At 42.9% G+C, this 21,396-nt stretch overlaps 2 protein-coding genes across 2 annotated transcripts; one reads left to right on the forward strand and one right to left on the reverse strand.

Moving 5' to 3' along the window:
- Positions 1-1,470: 1,470 nt before the first annotated feature.
- On the forward strand, positions 1,471-2,550 carry LOC120106306 (ribosomal protein S4, mitochondrial). The gene is given in 2 exon segments (XM_039119293.1): positions 1,471-2,081; positions 2,084-2,550. Coding segments are annotated over 2 exon segments (498 nt in total). The 5' UTR covers positions 1,471-2,050.
- A 512-nt stretch (positions 2,551-3,062) lies between these two features.
- On the reverse strand, positions 3,063-5,978 carry LOC103699902 (protein NRT1/ PTR FAMILY 3.1-like). Its single transcript, XM_039119286.1, has 3 exons — positions 5,828-5,978; positions 4,404-5,175; positions 3,063-4,204 (listed from the first exon to the last, which is right to left on the reverse strand). Exons 1-3 carry the CDS (start codon positions 5,892-5,894, stop codon positions 3,301-3,303), a joined length of 1,743 nt encoding a protein of 580 aa, XP_038975214.1. The 5' UTR covers positions 5,895-5,978; the 3' UTR covers positions 3,063-3,300.
- Positions 5,979-21,396: the final 15,418 nt, after the last annotated feature.

Genomic DNA, 21,396 nt, shown 5'->3' on the forward strand with positions numbered 1-21,396 from the left:
GGTCCATCATGGTTCAAATAATTCGTCTCCTTGGCAGATCAAAGTAGGTTTGCTTCATTTGTCAGCATGCCAAAGTGTATCATTTCTTATACTAGACTGGAACTTCAAAGTGTCACTCGGTCCATAATGCTCCAAATAATTGGTTTCAACTTGGCAGATCAAAGTTGGTCTGCTTCTTCTGGTAGCAAGCCAAAAGGTATCCATTCTTATACTGGACTGGGAACTCCAGCGTCACTGGGTCCATAATGCTCTAAGGCCGCTTGTTTCAGCTCGGCAAATCGAAGTGTGCATGTATGTGTGTTTCTTATACTAGCATGCCGAATTTGATCCATTCTTATACTAGACTGGAACTCCATGGTATCTTTAGGTCCATAGTGCTCCAAATAATTCGTTCCCACATCTCACACTGCGCGATCAACGTACAACTCACTCCTTTGGAATCCATTGTATGTGAATTCATCATATTTGGTTGCTGTGATTCCTGTAAGCAGACATATGACCGAAAGTAGGGATGGTTTTCGCTCCATTTGGAGAAGAATGAGGATTTTCTTTTTGAGCAATTCAGTGGTTATTTGCCACAAATTATGATGTGTAGCTATTGACCTACATGTCATTGAAGTGTAGAAGCCCTTGTGTAGTTCATCCACGCACATCCAATTCAACGTTGAGAGATAGTCCAGATTGCTGCATCAGTCGACAAGACTTGCTTGCTCATGGGCTACACAAGTCCTTGTGGATGAAAATGCTACAACTATTCATTCAATTCAATGTTGAGAGATAGTCCATATTGCTGCATCAGTGGACAAGACTTGCTTGCTCATGGACTGCACAAATCCTTGTGGATGAAAATGGTAGAACTATTCATCCAATTCAACGTTGAGAGATAGTCTAGATTGCTGCATCGGTGGACAAGACTTGCTTGCTCATGGGCTACACAAGTCCTTGTGGATGAAAATGATAGAACTATTCATCCAATTCAATGTTGAGAGATAGTCCAGATTGCTACATCAGTGGACAAGACTTGCTTGCTCATGGGCTACGCAAGTTCTTGTGGATGAAAATGCTAGAACTATTCATCCAATTCAACGTTGAGAGATAGTCCAGATTGATCCAGATTGCTGCATCAATAGACAAGACTTGCTTGCCCATGGGCTACGCAAGTCCTTGTGAATGAAAATGCTAGAACTATTTCAGGGCCTTCCGATGTTGTTGCTTCTGAGAGCTAGGACGCCTTCAAGTAGAGGGTCCTGGTTAGCCAATAATTTAAAATTTAAGAAATGTAAGAGAAGATACTAAAATTAAAAGCATGACATGATATTCATTTTCCTCGAAGAAAGGCCTTTTTTTTTGTGGAAAAGTTAGGCTCAAGGAGTCTCAAAAGAAAAGGAAAAAAAAATCATATAAACTTAGGTTGAGAAAATTTTGTAAGAGCACGCCCCACAGACATGCTTTGTGAGAACATACTCTCCATCAAAGGTGCTTTCACGAAAGCCGGTCTCCGGTGGTAAAGAACTTTCTTCACTCTAGAAGCCTTCCAAACCATCCACTGGATTTTATTGTTCGTAAGGGAGGAATATTTTTGTGTTGTATATAAAAAAAGGACTTTCGATTTAGCGTTGTAATTTTGACTAAGTTTTAGATATTCCCTTTTTAAGTGAGATTACTTTCCTAGTGACTGAATCACTTGAATCAGTTGAAGGAGACGAGGCTTCTGGCCCAGCCTGAGGGCGGGTCCCACTGGAGAGGAGAGTTTTTACTGCGGGAGAGGCAGGTCCGGGTTTCTGCAATAGGGAGCAGAGCAGGTAGGTCTTCGGAACGCCACACTTTCTGAGCTTTCCCGCTCGCTTTCTGACACTGTCTTTTACCTGAGCACTGTCTAGCAGTCGGTCAAGTACAGGGTTTCAGCTAGTGTTTACGAAGTAGTATATCTAGGACTTATGAGAACTGACAACAACTAGGCAACCACAGGAATTCTCGTAGTTAATTGAGTTAAGGGAGGACCATTCGTGGGGGGTCGTGGAAGAATTGGGTTCGATTCCCATTATACGCGATGTGGCGAAAAAGACTGATTCAACGAGATATGCCATGCCTGCATTAAGATTTAAAATGTGTCGTCTACTTCCAGGAAATGTTCGGAACAGAGAACTTTCTCTAATACAACGCCGCATTCTCCGAAGATTGAGGAACAAGAGGAGATCCATTAAAAGAAATCTTTCTCTGAGAGAAAATCTAAACAGTAACATCAAATCACAAACTACACGAAAGTTGCCCCTTTATTATTGGGATTTACCCATAAGGGAGATGCACAGAGGAAGAGAACGAACTTCATATATCCCTTTTCTACTCAATCAAGAAACAAGATCGGACGTGATTCCGGTTCGTCTCCATTTTAGTGACACTCTTCCTCAAGCAAGGCAGCCGATAAGTCATCGAAGGGTTTGTGTGAATAATAGACTGGTAAGCATTACTCATTTGAAAGTTTCCCACGGTGATCTAATATCTTTTCAAGAAAATTACGCGAGAACCCGCGGTGATAGGACTGGTAGCTAAGAGGTGGATGCAAGAGGAACGGAGAGCAAATGGGTGCTTGTGATGGGAACGATGCATGACGACGTCGTGGGATTGAATAAAATGCAAGAGCATCAATGAAGTTTTAAAGAGATCAGAGGGTGCGGAGTGCATCCATCTAGAGGATAACTCGGCCTCTATGATCGAGGAGGTTCGGGTACGATATTTTGAGTCAAATGGGCAGTCCTTGCTCCTTGACATATGACGGATGGCTAAAGACTATGGCTCCTTCAGAGCCACTCGTGTTTACCGGAAGCCTAACACAGTGGCCGACTGGATGGCCTCTTATACGACGCATCACTCGGGGGGGGGGGGGGGGGGGGGGGGGGGGGGGGTCTTTGGGTGAACCAGACGGATGTTTCCTATTCGTTTAGTCAGCATCTTTTTTCTAATATGAATAGCGGTACTTATATACATATGGTGTGAGGAGCCGATGTACCCAAAAAAAAAAAAAGAAAAGAAAAGAAAAGAAGAAGATCAGAGCTTCCATTGGGTTGTTAATAGCTCTCCTTCTCTATATGTTAATATATTAAGAGAGAATTATTACATACGTGGTGGTTACAACGATCACGAGGTGATCAGCATACCACTAAGGCTATATGCATGTAATATGCGCTTAATATACGGTACTTAATCCTCCAACAATATACTTACTATTATTGTTGGCAAAACTTAGCTACAGTGGATAACAATATCTACACCAATGGTAAACTTCCTTCATCTTTCCAATCTCTAAGTTCCCACTTTGCTGAACTCCACTTCTTTGGCACCAACTTCCTCGTCCACAACTTTCGAAGGGTTCTCAGGCTTGGCTACTTCCAAAGGCTTAAAGGTATAAAACATTGCGCAGATGATATAGTACCCAAGGTTGAATACCTGCATTCCTGTCACAAGCCAGTAGTAGTAATCCAACTTCCCCCTATTGATGTTGTCCTGGAGCCAGTCCCCCTTTTCCTCAGTATAGTCATGAACCAGAGTCACCAGCAAAGTCCCCAGGTAGTTCCCGAGGGATCCCGCAAGCCAGAACAGAGCGGCTGCCGTGCTTCTCATGCTCTCCGGGGACTGATCATAGAGAAACTCCATGTGTGCCACTGACGAGAAGGCGTCAGCCAGCCCGTGGATCGCATACTGAGGCACCAACCAGAAGACACTGATTGGAATGGTCGCGTCCGGCGTATCGAGCAGCCCGTGCTCCGCCGCGACCGCCTTCCGCTTGGTTTCGACAAGAGCTGCAGCAACATTGGCTAAATTGGAGATGGCCAAGCCAATGCCCATGCGCTGAAGGTATGTGATGCCGGAAGGCTTTCCAGTGATCCGACGAGCCACCGGGACGAAGACCCGATCATAGAAGGCTAAGCTGAGGAGCATGGCCATGACTGTGAAGATGGAGATGGTGGCTGGGGGGATTTGAAACTTGGGGGTAAGGTGGCGGTCCATGGAACGTGCCTGTTGGATTGCAAAGGTGTAGCTGTGGGAGGCTGCAGTCACCACAAAGATGCCGACCGACCAAATGGGGATCATTCGGATGATGGACTTGAGCTCCTCCACGCGGTGGACCGTCGATAACCTCCAGAGCCTCGGTTGGCCAGACTCTTCGATGTCACCCTCCACCACCACCGCCGCTCGATCCAAAAACCTTCATGCAACCAGTTTCCACAATCAGTTGAAAGTAATCATCTTCTCCTAATCTTTTCTTATTTTTCAAGTACCAAATAATTTTTAGCATATTAATCTGTCGAATTTGTGGGCACATGCGATACTTTCTAAGTATAATTTTGAGAAAACAAACCCAGACTTGGAATTTTTTTGATAAAATTCAGTGTTCAGTGGCTTACACAAGCTGGTTGGTGTGAAGTAGCCTCCCGGTGGTAGAGATATCAGCATCCAGCTCCTTATCCTCGTAGAGGAGACTAGGGTCCTCAGGTTTTACCACATTCCTCTTCCTGAAGGCAGCGACCAGGACTTGGGTCAACCTGGTTAATGGGCTCCCCCCAGGCTTCATCTTAATGTAGAGAGGATAACCTATCACAAAAGCTATTATAGAGAGGCACATGGCAACGGTGGGAATGCCAAAGCCCCAGCCCCAGCCCACATTCTCCTGGATGTACACCACCACAGTCAAGGCCAAGAGTACAGGCATCCCCATGCTGAAGAAGTAAAGGTTAAAGAAGTTCCACTTCTGGCCGGCCTCCCCCTGGAGTTCGACCTGGTCGGCCCCGAAGGCCACGACGCAGGGACGGATGCCGCCGGAGCCAATGGATGTGCAGAGGAGTGAGAGATAGAGAACTGCGAGCTGCAGTGACGACGCTTGCCGGCATGGTTGTTGAGGGGAACAGGGTGGCGGGCGGAGCGACGGGAGGACGGCTGATATGGTGAGGGTCATCATTCCAAGCTGATAGATGATGGAGCCCACAGTTATGGTCCAGAAGCGGCCGGCGAAGGAGTCGGCGATCAGGGCGCCGACGATAGGGGTCAGGCTTGACGTGCCACCAAAGTTGGTGAGGGTGTTTGAGGCCTGAACCAGAGGCATGTGAAGCTGCTGGGTTAAGTATGTGATCTTGTTTGCACTGAATCCCGAGGTGGCAAATCTGTCGCAGATTTCATTTGCTGCATGGAAGTATAATTTGAGCAATCTTAGAAATATGAAAGGAAATTGATGTCCTTTAAGCTCCATGAAAATAGTTGAATACTACTAGTGGAACCATAATATAAAGTTTGTCAAAGTTTTTTCTTTTTTTGACTATGTAAAAACTTGTTAAAGTTGAGTCACTTCCCTGGGATGATGAAACCAAGTCGTAAACACCAGATATCATGACGTCGCATCTGTTTCTAATTCCTTCTATTAAGAGTAACAGAGAAAACAGAGCATGACTACATAAAGTTTCCCATGAATTGAAGTTAGAAAGAAAGGAGTAAAAAATATTATTTTCGTACCATTAATCCTAAATTATACATCATAAACTTAGAGCGCAAGACAAAATCTCCAAAGGCCATAAACTTTAGATTTGATCCCCAAAATACTACTTTGAAGGAGCGAGATGTGCAATACCATAGAACTCGCCTATTGTCAAGCAGAGGAGATCCATAATGAGAGACTAATAACGGCATTAGACTCCTACTTAGTGCTCAAATTAAGTTTCTATCCAATTCCTTCCAGCAAAAAAGAAACAAGCCCAGAAACCGAAAAGTCTAAATAAACAACACAAATTTACCAACTAGTGAAGTTTGAGAATAACTACTTGTATCATATGTAGTTCACCTAGTATAAATGGCATGGTCTTGAGACCCCCCTGCTTCCTCTCCTTTTCTCTTCCATCCTCAGCCATTGCTCACAGATAGAACTGTCCAACCTCCCCAAATAGAAGAGTAGCAATGCTTAAGGCCTTGGCCAATGTATGACTCTCCTTACCTTGAGCATATGAGTGGTGGTGCCATCTATATATAGAGAGAGACACCACTGCCATTAAATGACTAGATACAAACTATGTCTACGCATCTCCTTCGACACCATGAAATCTTGTCCAACATCACTATCTATGGTCCAGCCTGGTACGCCTGTTTTGGGCCCATGGAGCCATGGACAAAGGAACGAGATGAAGGTTCACGGTCTTAAGCGATTCATGGCCCTTTAATGAATTTATTTCGGCAGTAGGTACGTGTTCTGGAAAAGCCAAAGCACTTAGTTTTTGTTTGGCAGCAATTGTACTGCAGAGCCATACATACCCCACGCTGTGGTGAGTTAGGCTCAGACAGTGGATTGGCATATCAAAGTGGGCGCTTTTCTATTGTTAGAATGCCAAAATACATCATTGGCTTGCACTAGACTGGATCTTCATAGTGTCATTAGGTCCATCATGGTTCAAATAATTCATCTCAACTTGGCAGATCAAAGTAGGTTTGCTTCATTTGTCAGCATGCCAAAGTGTATCATTTCTTATACTAGACTGGAACTTCAAAGTGTCACTCGGTCCATATATGCTCCAAATAATTGGTTTCAACTTGGCAGATCAAAGTTGGTGTGCTTCTTCTGGTAGCAAGCCAAAAGATATCCATTCTTATACTAGACTGGGAACTCCAGCGTCTCAGGGTCCATAATGCTCTAAGTCCGCTTGTTTCAACTCGGCAAATCAAAGTGTGCATGTATGTGTCTTTCTTTTACTAGCATGCCGAATTTGATCCATTCTTATACTAGACTGGAACTCCATGGTATCTTTAGATCCATTCTTATTGCTTTGAATTGATCTGTTGCCTTGCATCCCTGTATGGTTCGCCATACAGGTGTGCGGCGTATATCGCGCTCCGGGCTCGGGGTGTGACAAATTTAGTAGTTTTAGAGTTTAGATTTAAGATTCCTAAGGATTGTGATTGAAATAATCATATTGGAGCTTAAATTTTGGGATCGTTAAGGTCTGTCGGAAAGTTTGAGAGATGGGTAGAAATTAGGCAATGAAACAAGCGTCTTTGTTTTTGTTATTGATAAATTTGTGTTATTTTATCTGAAATTTTGTTTGATACGCTTATTGAAATTAGAATGCTAGCTAACTGGGCTCGTAGCCAAAGTGTGAATAAGCTACCTTGGGAATTTTCTTGGTAGAGCAATTTATATTTCAAGTGATGATTAATTGGATTTTGACTAAATTTATTGTAGGAGGATTGATCATGGAATATTATCATGCGATATAATTATTTGTTTACCAGTTAATTTGGAAGTTTTCATTTTGATATAGTGGTATACTGTGATATTACTTCTAACTTGAAGTTAATTATTTTGGTGGCAACTTAGGATCCATTCATATGAAGTTGTTTAAGATTTGAGCTATGAAAGATTGTATGATACCTAATTGGAATATTCTTCGAGGTATGAATTTGTATGTGAATTATGAATGAAACTCTTATGTTGAAGAAAAATATGCTTAGGGATATTGCAAATAGGTCTATTTTGAGAATGTAAGACCCGACCCTTGAACAAATTGAGCCTGGTCCATTTGACCAGCCCGATTGAATCTAGGCCAAACACACACACACACACACACACACAAAAGAAGTCGCCTAGGGAGAGAGAGGACTCCCGATGGAAGTCTTCTTCCTCCCGATACCGTCAAAAGGAATCCGACTTCGCGTTGGCTTCCGATCATGTCCATCGCTATTTAGGGGCTTCATGAGTTCCCCTCTCCCTCCTAAGCCTCCTTCTCTAGCGACTTCCATTGTTTCTCCCTCCTTGTTCTTCTTTCCATTGAGTTTGCAGGTGTCCATGACTGTGTTTGTCGGAAATCAGGATCACCGGATGCTGCCGGAGCTGAGGTAACACCCTATCCTTCTTCCTCTTTCTTTGCCCTTCTTCCCTCGAGCCGGAATCACGGATGTTGGCCAAGTAATCGGCCGAAAATCGACCAAGAGGAAGATCCCCTGTTTGCTCTGTTTTGGCGAGACTCTCTTTAGAGTTCCTCCGCCACCGACTGCCAGATTCGGCCGAGTTTCACCGTTGTCTAAGAACTTTGAGAGCGTGTGACTGTCGATCAAATAGATCGACCCTGATCAGGCTGAGTTTGATGGGTTGTTTGATGGTCTTCATCCACTTTCCTTCCCTTCTTCTTGCCGGCCGACCACCATTGCCGGTGGTTCCACGGCCGAAGAGCTGCCCAACACCATCGTCCTCGGGGGTTGGGCCACCTGGGCCTGCCGCCTATTGGGAGAAGAGCCCGGAATCCCCAGCAGGCTTCGACCACTCGTTGGGGAGGACTAACCTAACGAAACTGCAGGATCTTACACTGATTTACGAGTCAAAAAATAATACAAAATAAATTACTATGTAAGACAATTAACAAGACACACCAGAATTTACCAAGGTTCGGCAAATATTTACCTACATCCTCAAAAATGTACTCAAATCTATTGCAGTAGAACAATAACAACGGAGAGCATAATCCCAAGTCAATCACAAACCGATCACTCGAACAAAGAAAAAACAACCTTTTTTCTTTTACAAGAGAACACTCTTCCTCTCTTTCTTTCACGTTTTTTGGTCTTTCTCTCTATCGTATTCACCACACCCAGAGTCCTTGGCCACGAATTTATAGCCTTGAGATCCCAAACAGAGTCCTTCTTAATCTAGCACTCCTTTTGCATATCAAACTGAGAAGACTTCTTCTGAAATGTCTTGAACTTATCCTCTGGCTTGGAGAAGTCCCAATCAAAGACAAACTTTGACTTTTCCTTCCGTTTCAGCGAATTTCCGAACTTCCTGTCCGAACTGGAGTCGACTCTTGCAGTGCTCGAGTCAACTTCCCGATATCGAGTTGACTCTATCAGAGAGAGAGTCGGCTTTCTCAGACGAAACAAAAACATCTGAAATCTGGACAAAGCTCGAGTCGACTCTGGCACAGTGCGAGTCGACTCCTGTACAGTGCGAGTCGTCTCCCTCAGACGAAACAAAAACATCCAAAATCTGGACAAAGCTCGAGTCGACTCCGGCATAGTGCGAGTCAACTTCTACACAGATGCGAGTCGACTCTTGAACTGCTGAAGTCTACCCCACTGCTGCTGAAATCTATAGAAGCTTTCTTCAATGCAAAATTTCGATCCGAAATGCATCCACGTGCAATCTAAAACACCTTGGGTCTCCACACACTCCAACATTGCCCTCTGATCTGAGAAGAGGAAGGGAGAGATGAACTTTCCTCTGTTCTGAGGAGAAAGAAGAGAGTTTCCTCTCTTCTTCTCTCTCCTCTCATCTTTCTCTCTCTCTTTCCTCTCTCCTTCCTCCTCCCTCTAATTCTGCTCTCTTTTCTCTCTCTTCCCCACTTTCTCTCTCTTTAGGATGTTCACTTACTATGGCACTTTCTCTCTCTATGGAATTTTCTCTCTCTATAGGATTTTCTCTTTAACATAAGCACACACATTCACTAACAAAATGCAGTTCACATTGCTTTGTTTTGAAAAGAATAGAATAAAGTTGCATATCTAAGCATGTCATTTTCAAATATTTATAACCAACTTGTATGTCCTTCCATGCACTTCATACAAACTGTGACATAATACAGCATGATATATACTATGCCAACACCTGATCGACATTGGCAATATGTGTGAATCCTTATCCCCATCATGTTTAGTCACTCAAGGTATGCTTTTTAGAGATAATTTGTCTTTAAGATAACTAGCCATCTTTTCAACTCTTGTAGGTAATAAAATTGCATATAGCCCTAGACGCACCTTTTTCTATTGTAGAAGTATACAATAATCTAATGTTTTTGGCTCACTTGCTGGCACTAAGACTACTTTTAGACCGGATCTGCTTCATCTAAATCATCAGTGAATGACGTAAGCTTTTTTTATTGTCCAAATACATACAATCAAGTTGTTCAAAATCCAGCTTTTCCACCTTAACGCTTGACGCTCATTACATTGTTCACTCGCTACATGATTCTTGTTGTCCGACTGCAGATAGATGCACCAATACCAACTAGTTTGACAGCTGATGGGATTTTCATAGTCTCTTGGAAAGCATAGAGGAAGAAGTTCTGTACCCAAGTTAAAAAGCAAAATCTCCAACGTGCTGAACAGTTAGTTTGTGGCTGTTTGGCTTTTTTTATCATGAGGTGACTGATTCTTCTTTCACATTATGCAGTTTGACAAAATAATGATCCAAAAAAATCAAAGATAACTTAATGTTTCATGAACATATAGAGTATATAAAGAAACAGATTGTAGATCCACTGATCATCATTATTTTAGTAGGAAACACTCTGACCTCACATATCACCATTTGCTTTACCTATATTTTGAGCCAATGGGCCTTCATATTAATCTCAGACGTGTCTGGACTTGGACGAACAGCAAAATCAAGAAGATTTTCCACTTCAAATTATAAAATTGGCATCGTCCCTTAAATCATTGAAACATCAATTTCCAAGTTCAGTAGAATAGTTTGAGTTCATCGTTCTTCCTCCTATCATTTTGTTTTGCTTTTATTCTTAAGCTTCAACACTCTACGGATAAACCTACTTAAAAATACAACTCCAAGGTTTAGCAGAAGAACGCTGACCTTGAACTTAGAAAAACCTCTGAATGCGACATATGATCAAAACTTGAGAACTGATAATTTTGTCATGTTTAATAAGTTTACATTTTATTTCTTGGGTTCAAGTCGCAACCTGCTGGCTTATAGTAGCAACTAACATGTCAACTAAAATAGGGATTAAACAACTTCAATATCACGTTGATCATGGTCCAATGATCGCTGAGATCCCAACATTCACGTGCAAAAATATGGTGGTGACATTGTAGAAGAAAGCGAGCTAAACAAGAAATGAAAGTATTCTTAATGCTATGTTACATGGACTAGGACTCCTGCGTCAGGTGCTGGTGTGTCTCTGAGCATCAAATCTTTTCAGCATCTAATTAGCATTTGTTCCTCCAAAGACATGTCCAAGTGTCATACCGATATCCCAGTTTAAGTAGGTGCAGATAATTCAGGCTAAATTGAAGGGTCCGTACAATGTAATTGTTATGGTATTATGGATCACTCATAACCACAAGGGAAAATGAGTTCATATACATTTGAAATGTGAACAACGAAAGAATGATAAGTCAGTTTTAACAGTTTTCTCATCCCTTTCTTAAATACAGTCATCATGATGCAATCAATGTATACAATTATGTTTGTTACTTCTTTCAACAACAATACCAAGGCTTAGCTTAACAAGATGGGTCAGATATAAAGCTTCAAAGAGAGAGTCCCAAAAACAAAAAGTGACGTAATTTCAGGTTAGGAAGAGAACTAGTTTTTAAATTTTATTTTTCATAAATAATTTGTGTCATTTTTTGATGTTTTTGAGTCTTAGGGAGTAAATTTTCAGTCTTAAGGGTCCTTCCAGTTATTTTATGTTAGGTTTTCTAATCATTTCCATCCAAGTACTAAAATAATAAGGCAGAGTTTATTCAGGCATTATCCACAAGGTATAAATTATTTCAAAACTTAAAAAAAAATATTTAAAAATAAATTTCATACTTCTGCAGAAATCGTGCACAAGAAACAAACCAACGCCCTAGGATGACTCAACAAGCCCAAAAGTGTAGAAAGATGAAGAACATTTAATGAACAAACCATGGTTCTATTTATCTAACTTAAGATTTTGCCAAGATAAGTAGAATTAACACATAAACCAAAAAAAAGAAATATTTTATTTTCGAAGGCAAAATAATGCTCCATTGCTCCATATAGGGTCAACCACCTTCTTGCTTCTCCTGTAATTATCTTTCTTTCCTAATTCTTCTTTTCCTGTTCTCTTTCTCCTCTCCTTTCCTTCTTATTTCTCCTTTTTTTATCTTTTATTATTCCCTTCCTTTCTCTTCCCCATGTTTCCCTCCCTACCAGGCCAGTGCCCAATTTTCCTCCTAAAAACTTGCATGCAGCCCCGAACATCTCTCACTCATATAATTATTTATGGATACTCAACATTCATTCCACAGGAAGCAAATAAAAAAATGAAATTAACTGAAAATAAATATATAAACTAATAAAATTCCTAAATTCAAGCCTCATCTAATGATCTAGCTACTTCAGATTGTATCTCTGTTATAATCCCATTTAAAAGTAGAGCTCTTTTTCTAAGATAATTGGTCCGTTCACATCCAAGTCAGACCAAACCAGTAGTGGAATTCTGGAATCCATCCTCACTTGTCACCAGGGACTGTACAAACTTCTCCATAATTCCACAGCAACAAGGGACTGTGGTTTCTCTCATGCAGCCAAAAAAGACAGTGTGACACAGAACAGAAAGGGAAAGAAGAAAGAAAGAAAAGGAAGAAGAAAGAAAAAGAAGAGTCTGAGCCCACTTCTCCTAGCAACCAGCCTCTTTTAGTCTCTTCTAATCATTAAATCATGGCAATTAGATCAGTTTATAAATTAGTTTAGGTCAATTTATCATTATATAACAGACACAGGGGGCTGTGTAATCAGATCGTGTCAAGTCTAAGAAATTATCCGGAATTCTTTTTTTTTCCCTTTCTTTAACCTTTCCCTTCTCTTTTTCATCGTTTTTCTCTTCTGGGGCTAAAGGTTTGTACAATTTCCTAAATGATTCTATGAAACCAAAATTAGCCTAGACTATCCGTGTGAATGAAAACCAACAAATCATTATTTTATCTTGATATCAAGAAGTGAAACATAACTGGAAAATATGCATTTGTTTCATGTAATCAATCCCAATAATGATAATTCATACCTGACCTACTGCATGGAGTATGCTCTTTTGTCCTCGAATATCTTTATCAACCTCAACCCGTCTTCTGTGAGTTGCAGCCACAGATCCAGGAGGTACATCAGAGACCAGGTCTCTACACAGGATCTACAATGAAAATGAAGTAGCTAACAATAATGCATACCATATCTATAATATAATTTTCCTTTAGCATCAATGAAGGATCTTGGTTATTACCAGAATATCATTGGTGGTAAGGTGGTGTGTCACAGCTCGTAGTGCTCCAGCTATTCCAACATCCTCAGGAACTGCAGCCACCTACATAAAGGAACAAAGATGGTTTTATCATAATTAGTAGATAAAAAGATGATATTCTGCTATTCGAAAAAGAATATCTGTACTACATATGATCCATGCAGAGTTGCTCTTGAATAAGTAGTTTTCAGCAATCATTCCAAATCATTGATATTTTCTTTAACTTCTAAATGTGATTCAGTTTTCTCTTTGACTTGTACCTTATCTGAGTGATGAATGCAATTCTCTACTTGAAACATGGTTTTTCTTCCTCTCTGTCTAGAGCCCAACTTTTTTATGATTCTCTGAGAGGGCAGATCCCTACATGTCAGCTGGAATATATCATTGTAGGGTCTCTCTTGTCAAAACTTGCCTTCATGAATTCAGCACTAGTAATTAATATCTTAAAATCATGTCAAGATACAGTTTTAGACTGTTTTAGAATTTAAAGATCATATCTCGATCCATACAGTTGCATCATGCGCCAGTCTCAACTGAAGCTTTATTACTGACAAAAGCAAGGTTCTTCACACCTTAAAACACACGGTTTCAAGACGCATTCTGGCCTCCGCTCCTTTACATCTTTTATACTTCACCAATAACCCTAAATCCCTAATCAAACAGACTCTTAATTCAACTTAACTCAGACCCTAAGCAAGCTTAAATTGGAAATCAACCTAACAAGGACTCAATTAGACTCAACCAAACCAGAATTTTAAAACAATGTTGGGTTCATTCCGGTTCTGCATCAGTCCCCTCCACTTGAACTCAACTCGTCCTCGAGTTCGCATCTGGATATAACTGCTCCTCAGGATTATGGTATTCATAGATATCAGCAACATTAAAAGTCTTTGAAATTCCCATATCATCTGGCAGGTCCACAACGTAAGCATTGTTATTGATCTTTTTCAAGATTCTGTATGGGCCGTACTTTCTTGGCTTCCATTTGCTGTAAGTTCCCACGGAAAACCTTTCTTTGCGTAGGAAAACCATCACCATGTCACCTTCTTGAAATTCTTTGTGCCTTCGACGTCTATCTGCCGTTGATTTGTACTTAGCATTTGTGTCCTCTAGGCGCTTCTTCACCTCCAACTGTATAGTTTGAACCTCCTCTGCCAAATGTTCCGCTGCCACGCTCTTCCCAAAGGTTTTCGGTAGGCGCGCCGGATCCACTGCATGCTTTAGTGCCTTTGAATAAACAATGGAGAAAGGTGATCTTCCGGTCCCGCTATGGACAGCATTGTTGTAAGCAAACTCTGCTTGAGCTAAGGCATAATCCCAATTTTTCGGGGTGCTCCCACAAATACAATGGATCAAATTATCCAGTGTCCTGTTAACCACTTTCGTCTGTCCATCAGTCTGAGGATGCGCAGTGCTGCTGAAATTTAATGAAGTGTCAAACATCCTCCATAGAGTAAGCCAGAAGTGACTCAAAAATTTGGAATCCCGATCTGATGTTATGGATTGTGGTACTCCATGCAAACGAACAATCTCTCGAAAGAACAACCTTGCAATGTGGGATGCATCTGATGTCTTCTTGCAAGGGATGAAATGCGCTATCTTGGAGAATCTGTCCACCACCACGAAAACTGAGTCTACACCTCTTTGTGTTCGGGGAAGACCCAACACAAAATCCATCGACAGATCCTCCCAAATAGCATTTGGCACAGGTAGAGGCATATATAGTCCAGTGTTTTGCGATTGCCCCTTCGCTGTTTGGCAAGTATAACACCTTTGAATAAATTTTCCAACATCTCTTCTCAGCTGCGGCCAATGATACCTTTCCGTGAGACTGGCAATGGTCTTGTCCCGACCCATATGCCCACTAAGACCGCCACCATGAAGGTCTCTAATCAGCTTCTCTCGCAATGAGGATCTAGGAATACATAAGGAATTGCCCCGAAATAGATAGCCATCCTGAATGTTGAAGTCTCCAGTTGCTTGATGACTTGTACACTTTGCCCATACATCTTTGAAATCCTCATCCTCTGCATACAACTCTTTCAAATATTCAAACCCCACAACCTCTGCCTGCATGGTAGTTAATAAAGCATTACGTCGACTCAGAGCATCTGCCATCCGATTTTGTTACCCAGATCGATGCTTCAACACAAAGGAAAATTTCTGCAAAAAGCTTACCCATCGAACATGCATTCGGTTCAAATTGTTCTGATTATTGATGTACTTCAAGGCTTGATGGTCGCTGTCCAGAACAATTTTTTTTGAATAAGGTAATGCTCCCAATGCTTCAACGCCCAGATGATCGCATAGAACTCTAGCTCGTAGGTTGTCCACTTTTGCCGTGCTTCACTAAGTTTTTCACTGAAGTACTCCACGGGCCGTCCTTCTTGGGTCAAAACAGCCCCTATGCCGACCACAGAAGCATCACACTCCACTTCAAATAACTTCTCAAAACTCGGTAATGCTAGTACTGGTGCAGAAGTTAGCTTTTCTTTTATCAATTCAAAACTTGCTTGTTGCTGCTCCCTCCATTGAAATTGGCCCTTCTTCATGCATTCGGTGATGGGAGCGATGATGGTATTGAAGTTCCGAACGAAACGCCGATAGAATGTCGCTAACCCATGAAAGCTGCGGACTTGGCTAACATTTGTAGGAATCGGCCACTCCCGTATTGCTTTTACCTTCTCTTCATCAACCTGTATGCCATCAGCCCCAACAACAAATCCCAGGAACACCAAGCGTTGTGTAACAAAATGACACTTCTTAAGATTAACAAATAACTGATTCTCCCATAAAGCAAGCAAAACTGCTCTCAAGTGCTCCTTATGCTCAATTTCATTGCGACTATAGATCAGAATATCATCAAAGTAGACGACGACGAACTTTCCAATAAATGATTTTAGTACCTGGTTCATTATTCTCATGAAGGTGCTCGGTGCGTTGGATAGGCTAAAAGGCATGACCATCCACTCGTAAAGTCCATCCTTCGTCTTGAATGTCGTCTTCCATTCGTCACCGGGTCGAATTTGGATCTTATGGTAGCCGCTCCGAAGATCAATTTTGGAGAAGATCTTGGCTCCTTCTAACATGTCGAGCATATCATTCAAACGGGGTATGGGAAACCTGTATTTTATTGTTATCCTGTTGATCGCACGGCTGTCCACACACATGCGCCAACTCCCATCCTTCTTCGGCGTCAAAAGTGCAGGCACCGCGCACGGACTCATGCTCTCCCGAATCAGCCCCTTCTTGATCAAATCTTCAACTTGTTGCTGCAGAATTTTGCTCTCCTTAGGACTCATGCAGTAATGAGGCAGATTGGGGAGACTTGCACCAAACACCAAATCAATATGGTGCTGAATATCTCGCATGGGAGGCAGTCCATTCGGTAATCTGCAGGGGTGATGTCTTTGAACTCTATCAGCAATTCTTTGAACTCCTCGGGCACTTGCTGCATGATAGGCATCTCCGACCCCTTAACAACCAACACCATAACCTCTTCAGCCCCCTTGAGTTCTGCCATGAACTGCGCACCAGAAATAGCAAGGAAAGACTTCCCCTCCACTTGAGAAGTTTTGGGGGTAGGCTTCTCTTTCATAGGCACCAATAACAGAATTTTTCTACCCTGCCATCGGAATAAGTATGTGTTGTCTCGGCTCCTGAATGTAACATCTGTGTCATGCTGCCATGGACGCCCGAGTAGAACATGACATGCATCCATATCCACCACATCGCACACTACTTCATCCTTGTAGTACCTTCCGATGGACAATGGCACCCTACATACATTCTCTACTCTTGTTTCAGCATCTTTCTTAATCCATCCAATCTTATAAGGAGACGGGTGTCTTTCTGTCTTCAATCCCATCGCACGAACCAACGTGGAAGAAACAATATTTTCACTGCTGCCGCTGTCAATAATCACATTGCACACAGTTTTGTGGATGGTGCAGCAAGTTTTGAAGATGCTGTGGCGTTGCGATTCCTCTTCATTCCTCGAGGCAAATAAAATTCGCTGAACTACGAAGGAGGCCGGAACTCCTTGATCCGGTGCCGTCACCTCGACGTCTTCATCGTCGGTCTGCCCCTATTCATGATCCTCCTCCTCATGTGGCATTTCTTCTTCATCCTTAGCTTCGACTACATTGACTGGCCGTCGCCTCGGACACTCGTTAGACCGATGCCCAACCTCTTGACATCTGTAACATTTTATAGGCATTGGTCTCTCGTAGGGGTTGCCACTACCTTTTGGGGCCGCCTGCTGCTTGCTGAAATTTTCGGCTCCTCTCGACGTGGATGTTGGTGGTGGTTGACTCGAAGTGGCCGCCCCTTCAACAGTCTTCTGCTTTGCTATGGTGGAGCGCGAGGACGATGCTCTATTCATGGGTTGAAATTGGTGTGCCTTTCGTGTCGCTTGCGCCTCAAGTTTTAAGGCCAAACTTGTAGCTTCCGACAGGCTCCATACCGGATATAAATCCACCTGATCTCGGATGGCCGGCTTCAACCCACCAATGTACCTCGCCACTTGCTGATTTTCTGTTTCTGACAAGTTGTTGCGGGCATTGAGGCGGTTGAATTCGTCAGTGTATTCGGTCACCGTCCGAGGGCCCTGTCGGCAGTTCTGGTACTAATGGTAGAGCGCCTGCTCATAGTCAGGCGGAAGAAAATGGCCACGCAGATGTTGCTTCATCTTGCACCAGATGGTGATCTGCATCTTTCCTTGTCGTAGACGGTTATGTTGCAGTTGATCCCACCATGCAGATGCTCCTCCCTTCAATTTATATGCGACCAACTTCACCTTCTTCTGATCTAGGATCTCCATATAATCGAAAAATTTTTCTACCTCAGCCAACCAATCCAAAAATCCTTCAATATGAAGATTACCGTTGAATGCAGGGAGATCCACCTTTAATCTAAAATCAGGGGAGCCCCTATCACGAACGCCCCAAGGGAGCCTGTTTCTCACAGGTTCTGCATTCCTTCCCCCTGCATGGGCCCTGTTCATCCGTGGATGTGGCTCGGGGACTTCGTCGACGACTGCATCTTCATCAGGGGGCCAGCCGTCAATAGCCACCCCTCCAAAAGGAAGTCTGCGGTCGACTCCATTGAACCTGTAGCCCGCTTGGCCTTGGTTCCTCCATGGACGTTGCCCTCCAAGCCCCTCATCTCCTTCATCCGGATAGCGATGGTTGAATGCCATTCGGTCCCGTTCGCCTCCGTTGAAGCCGTATCCACCTGGGTGCAGTCGCGGTCCACCGAATGCTCCAAAGACCGCGTCATCTTCCTCTTCGTCGGAAGACTCCGGAGGAACTCGCTGGCAACGCCGGTGAGGGGGATCTCGCGCCGGTGCCGGTGGACCGTGAGGGAGATCCTCGTGAGCCCGCACGCGCTCCCGATTGAGATCCATAGTATTTTCAATCCGCATGGCTTGGAGAGTTTGCTGGATATCCTGCACGGCCCCTTCCAACCCGCGGATCGTTGCCCAAAGGGCTGGCACCCCGTGATCGTCGTCGCCGGGGTGGACGCTCGCGGCACTGTCATTCGCCATCGAAGCCAGTTGACCTCGCTCTGATACCAAATGGTGCGGTGAGCGTGGGAGAGAAGAAACCCTGTTGTCCTGCGGCTGATTCAACCACCAAAATAGAGGGGAAACAGGGAGAAGTTGGGCTCCAAAACAGAGCTTTGGGTGTTTTTTTTTTATTCACGGGAAAACAATGAAGAAGAAGGAGGCGGCCTCCGCTCCTTTACATCTTTTATACTTCACCAATAACCCTAAATCTCTAATCAAACAGACTCTTAATTCAACTTAACTCAGACCCTAAGCAAGCTTAAATTGGAAATCAACCTAACAAGGACTCAATTAGACTCAACCAAACCAGAATTTTAAAACAATGTTGGGTTCATTCCGGTTCTGCATCACATTCACTCACTTCCATCGATCAAGAAATGGTCTCTCTTTGTTCAGTCCATGCATTGCTCCTAGGAGGCCAAATGTGATAGAAGACTTTGCTCATTACCACAACATTGTTTTCACATAAAAAGATGATCAAATTGAAATAGTTGTGCTTCTGATTTTCTTTATAGGCATAATCCAGAGATATTCCAGGGTACACAAAGCAGCATGTTTAATGCAAGCACCAGTTCCAGAATACAATCGATCTCCTAGGGAGTGAAAAGCGAACAAAGAACAAGAAAAAATGGAAAGGAGAGGAGGAGAGGGACGCACGACGTGAGGTCTTTGTGTTGGGTTTTGACCCACATGACCACAACGTGGTCAGTTACGAGGATTACCGTAACTATCTCCTTGAGAAGTGGAAGCATAATATCCTTGATGGTAGGATATTCGAAGGGGTCTCACCCTCTGCCTGAAACGTGAACACAAAATCGGTCTCCATCACCGGGTGTTTGAACAGAGGCCAAGAGGGAGAAAACAAAAGAAGCTTTGATCGTTCAGCATACTCATGGATCCAGGTACGCCACCCTTCATGGTTGTTTTATGATCCTATTTACAGATGTTTTAACATGTGGTATCAGAGCCAGGTTCATCCTAGAACCAAATCACAGTAAAGGGTAGAACTAGATCATGGTAAAAGGCCCATTTTTGGCAGTCCATCAAGCCATGGACAGTCCTCCACGCCCGCAGGGACTAGGCAATGGGATGGTCCGACCCTGTGACGGCCGGCCAAGCAACCAATCCCAATGCCGGATCCGCGTCGACTCTCGGCCATGGCTTTCATCCCATCCCAATGCCGGATCTGGCCGGCATATGGCACCGAGAGCCAACAAAGGATCCGGCGGCCTCACTCCCACCCGATAAAAAAAAAAGGGGGAAGAAACACTTACCAGATGATCACCGTCGGGCGGCGGTTTCCTGCGGGTGGCGCAACCGCCCGGGTGACGCCGTCGGGCGGCGTTTCATCCGGCGTCAGGCCCATCCCCGTGGCGCCGTCGGGCGGCACTTCGTCCGGTGGCATGATCGCCGCCCGCTGCTCCAAAGGGCCGACGGGCTGGGTTCGGCGGAACCCCAGCCCGCCGGCGTTGCCCCTACTGGCGTGCGACCGCCGGTGGGCTCACCATCGGGCGGCGAGTCCACCGGAGGGAGGCGACGCGCTCGCCGCCCGGCGATCGGAGGCAGGCGGGCTGGGTTCGGCGGAACCCTAGCCTGCCGCTAAAAGAGGAGGAAGACGGGTCGGCCCGACCCGTATTCAGTTCTTTTAAAAAAAAATGTTAATTTATGCATAACGGGTCCGGGTTTTGAGTTTCGACCCGAACCCATAATCGTTAACCCGCTGCATTTAAAAGGGCATAACAGGCATAACGGGTTCGGGTTTTTGGGTTTCGACCCGAAACCCGAATTCTTTTGGCCAATAAAAGGGGAATTTTCCGTTAAGGCCCTATGAAACATTTTATTTATGCATACAGCCCTTCCGAGGATGTTAAAAGAATGAAAATATTTCTGTTAAGTCCCTGTGAAACATTCTATTTATATTGAAGTCTTAGAGGGCTGTTAAAAGATGAAATGTTTCTATTAAGTCCCTATCAAATATTTTATTTATACTGAAATCCTTAGAGGGCTGTTAAAAGATGAAATTGTTTCTGTTAAGCCCCTGTGAAACATTTTATTTATGCTGACATCCTTCCAAGGCTATAAGAAACAAACTATTTTGATTTAGTCCCTGTAAAGCATATCATTTATAAAGAGGTTCTCAAAATATGTTAATTTAGTCCCTGTAAAACATATTATTTATGCAGAGGTCCTTGTAGGGTAATGTGATAAAATTTTTTGTCATTTATTTTACATTTTAGTATACTTGATAGCATGATATGACACATATACTGATTGTGTAGATTAGTAAAATATTAAATACATGTTTTATTTTAATTTGTCATATTATGAATTGTCAATTATGTGCAATGTCATTATTTCAATTTGATGTCTATATTATGAAATAGTTTGGTAGTTGCCAAAGTAACCCAACTAGAATGTTTAATAGACATCAAGTCATCAAATACTCTAATTCCAAGTATTAAGATAGTGACTTTGCAAATTATGACTTACAGTTTTCAATCATGAGATATTATGGATTGGCCCAAAGGTGCACCACTTTCAAATGATTGATTTGCTGAGTTAGGATAATTAATGAGTATCCTTGATTTAATAGGTATTGGATGCTCAAAGGCAACATACCTATTTGAATTTTGGACCTATATCATTAATTATTCCTAGGTGAATTGGGAATCACCATAATAGTAATTTAGTGTTTCATAATTACTACCTAAAGGTGTATTATGGTAATACTGTTTATGTTATTCATCATTATTGCTAACTCAAATTGTTAATGTTGTAAGCATTTTATTATTATTAATTTTC

The sequence above is a fragment of the Phoenix dactylifera genome, unplaced genomic scaffold (assembly GCF_009389715.1).
Source record: "Phoenix dactylifera cultivar Barhee BC4 unplaced genomic scaffold, palm_55x_up_171113_PBpolish2nd_filt_p 000522F, whole genome shotgun sequence".
NCBI classification, from domain to species: Eukaryota; Viridiplantae; Streptophyta; class Magnoliopsida; order Arecales; family Arecaceae; genus Phoenix; species Phoenix dactylifera.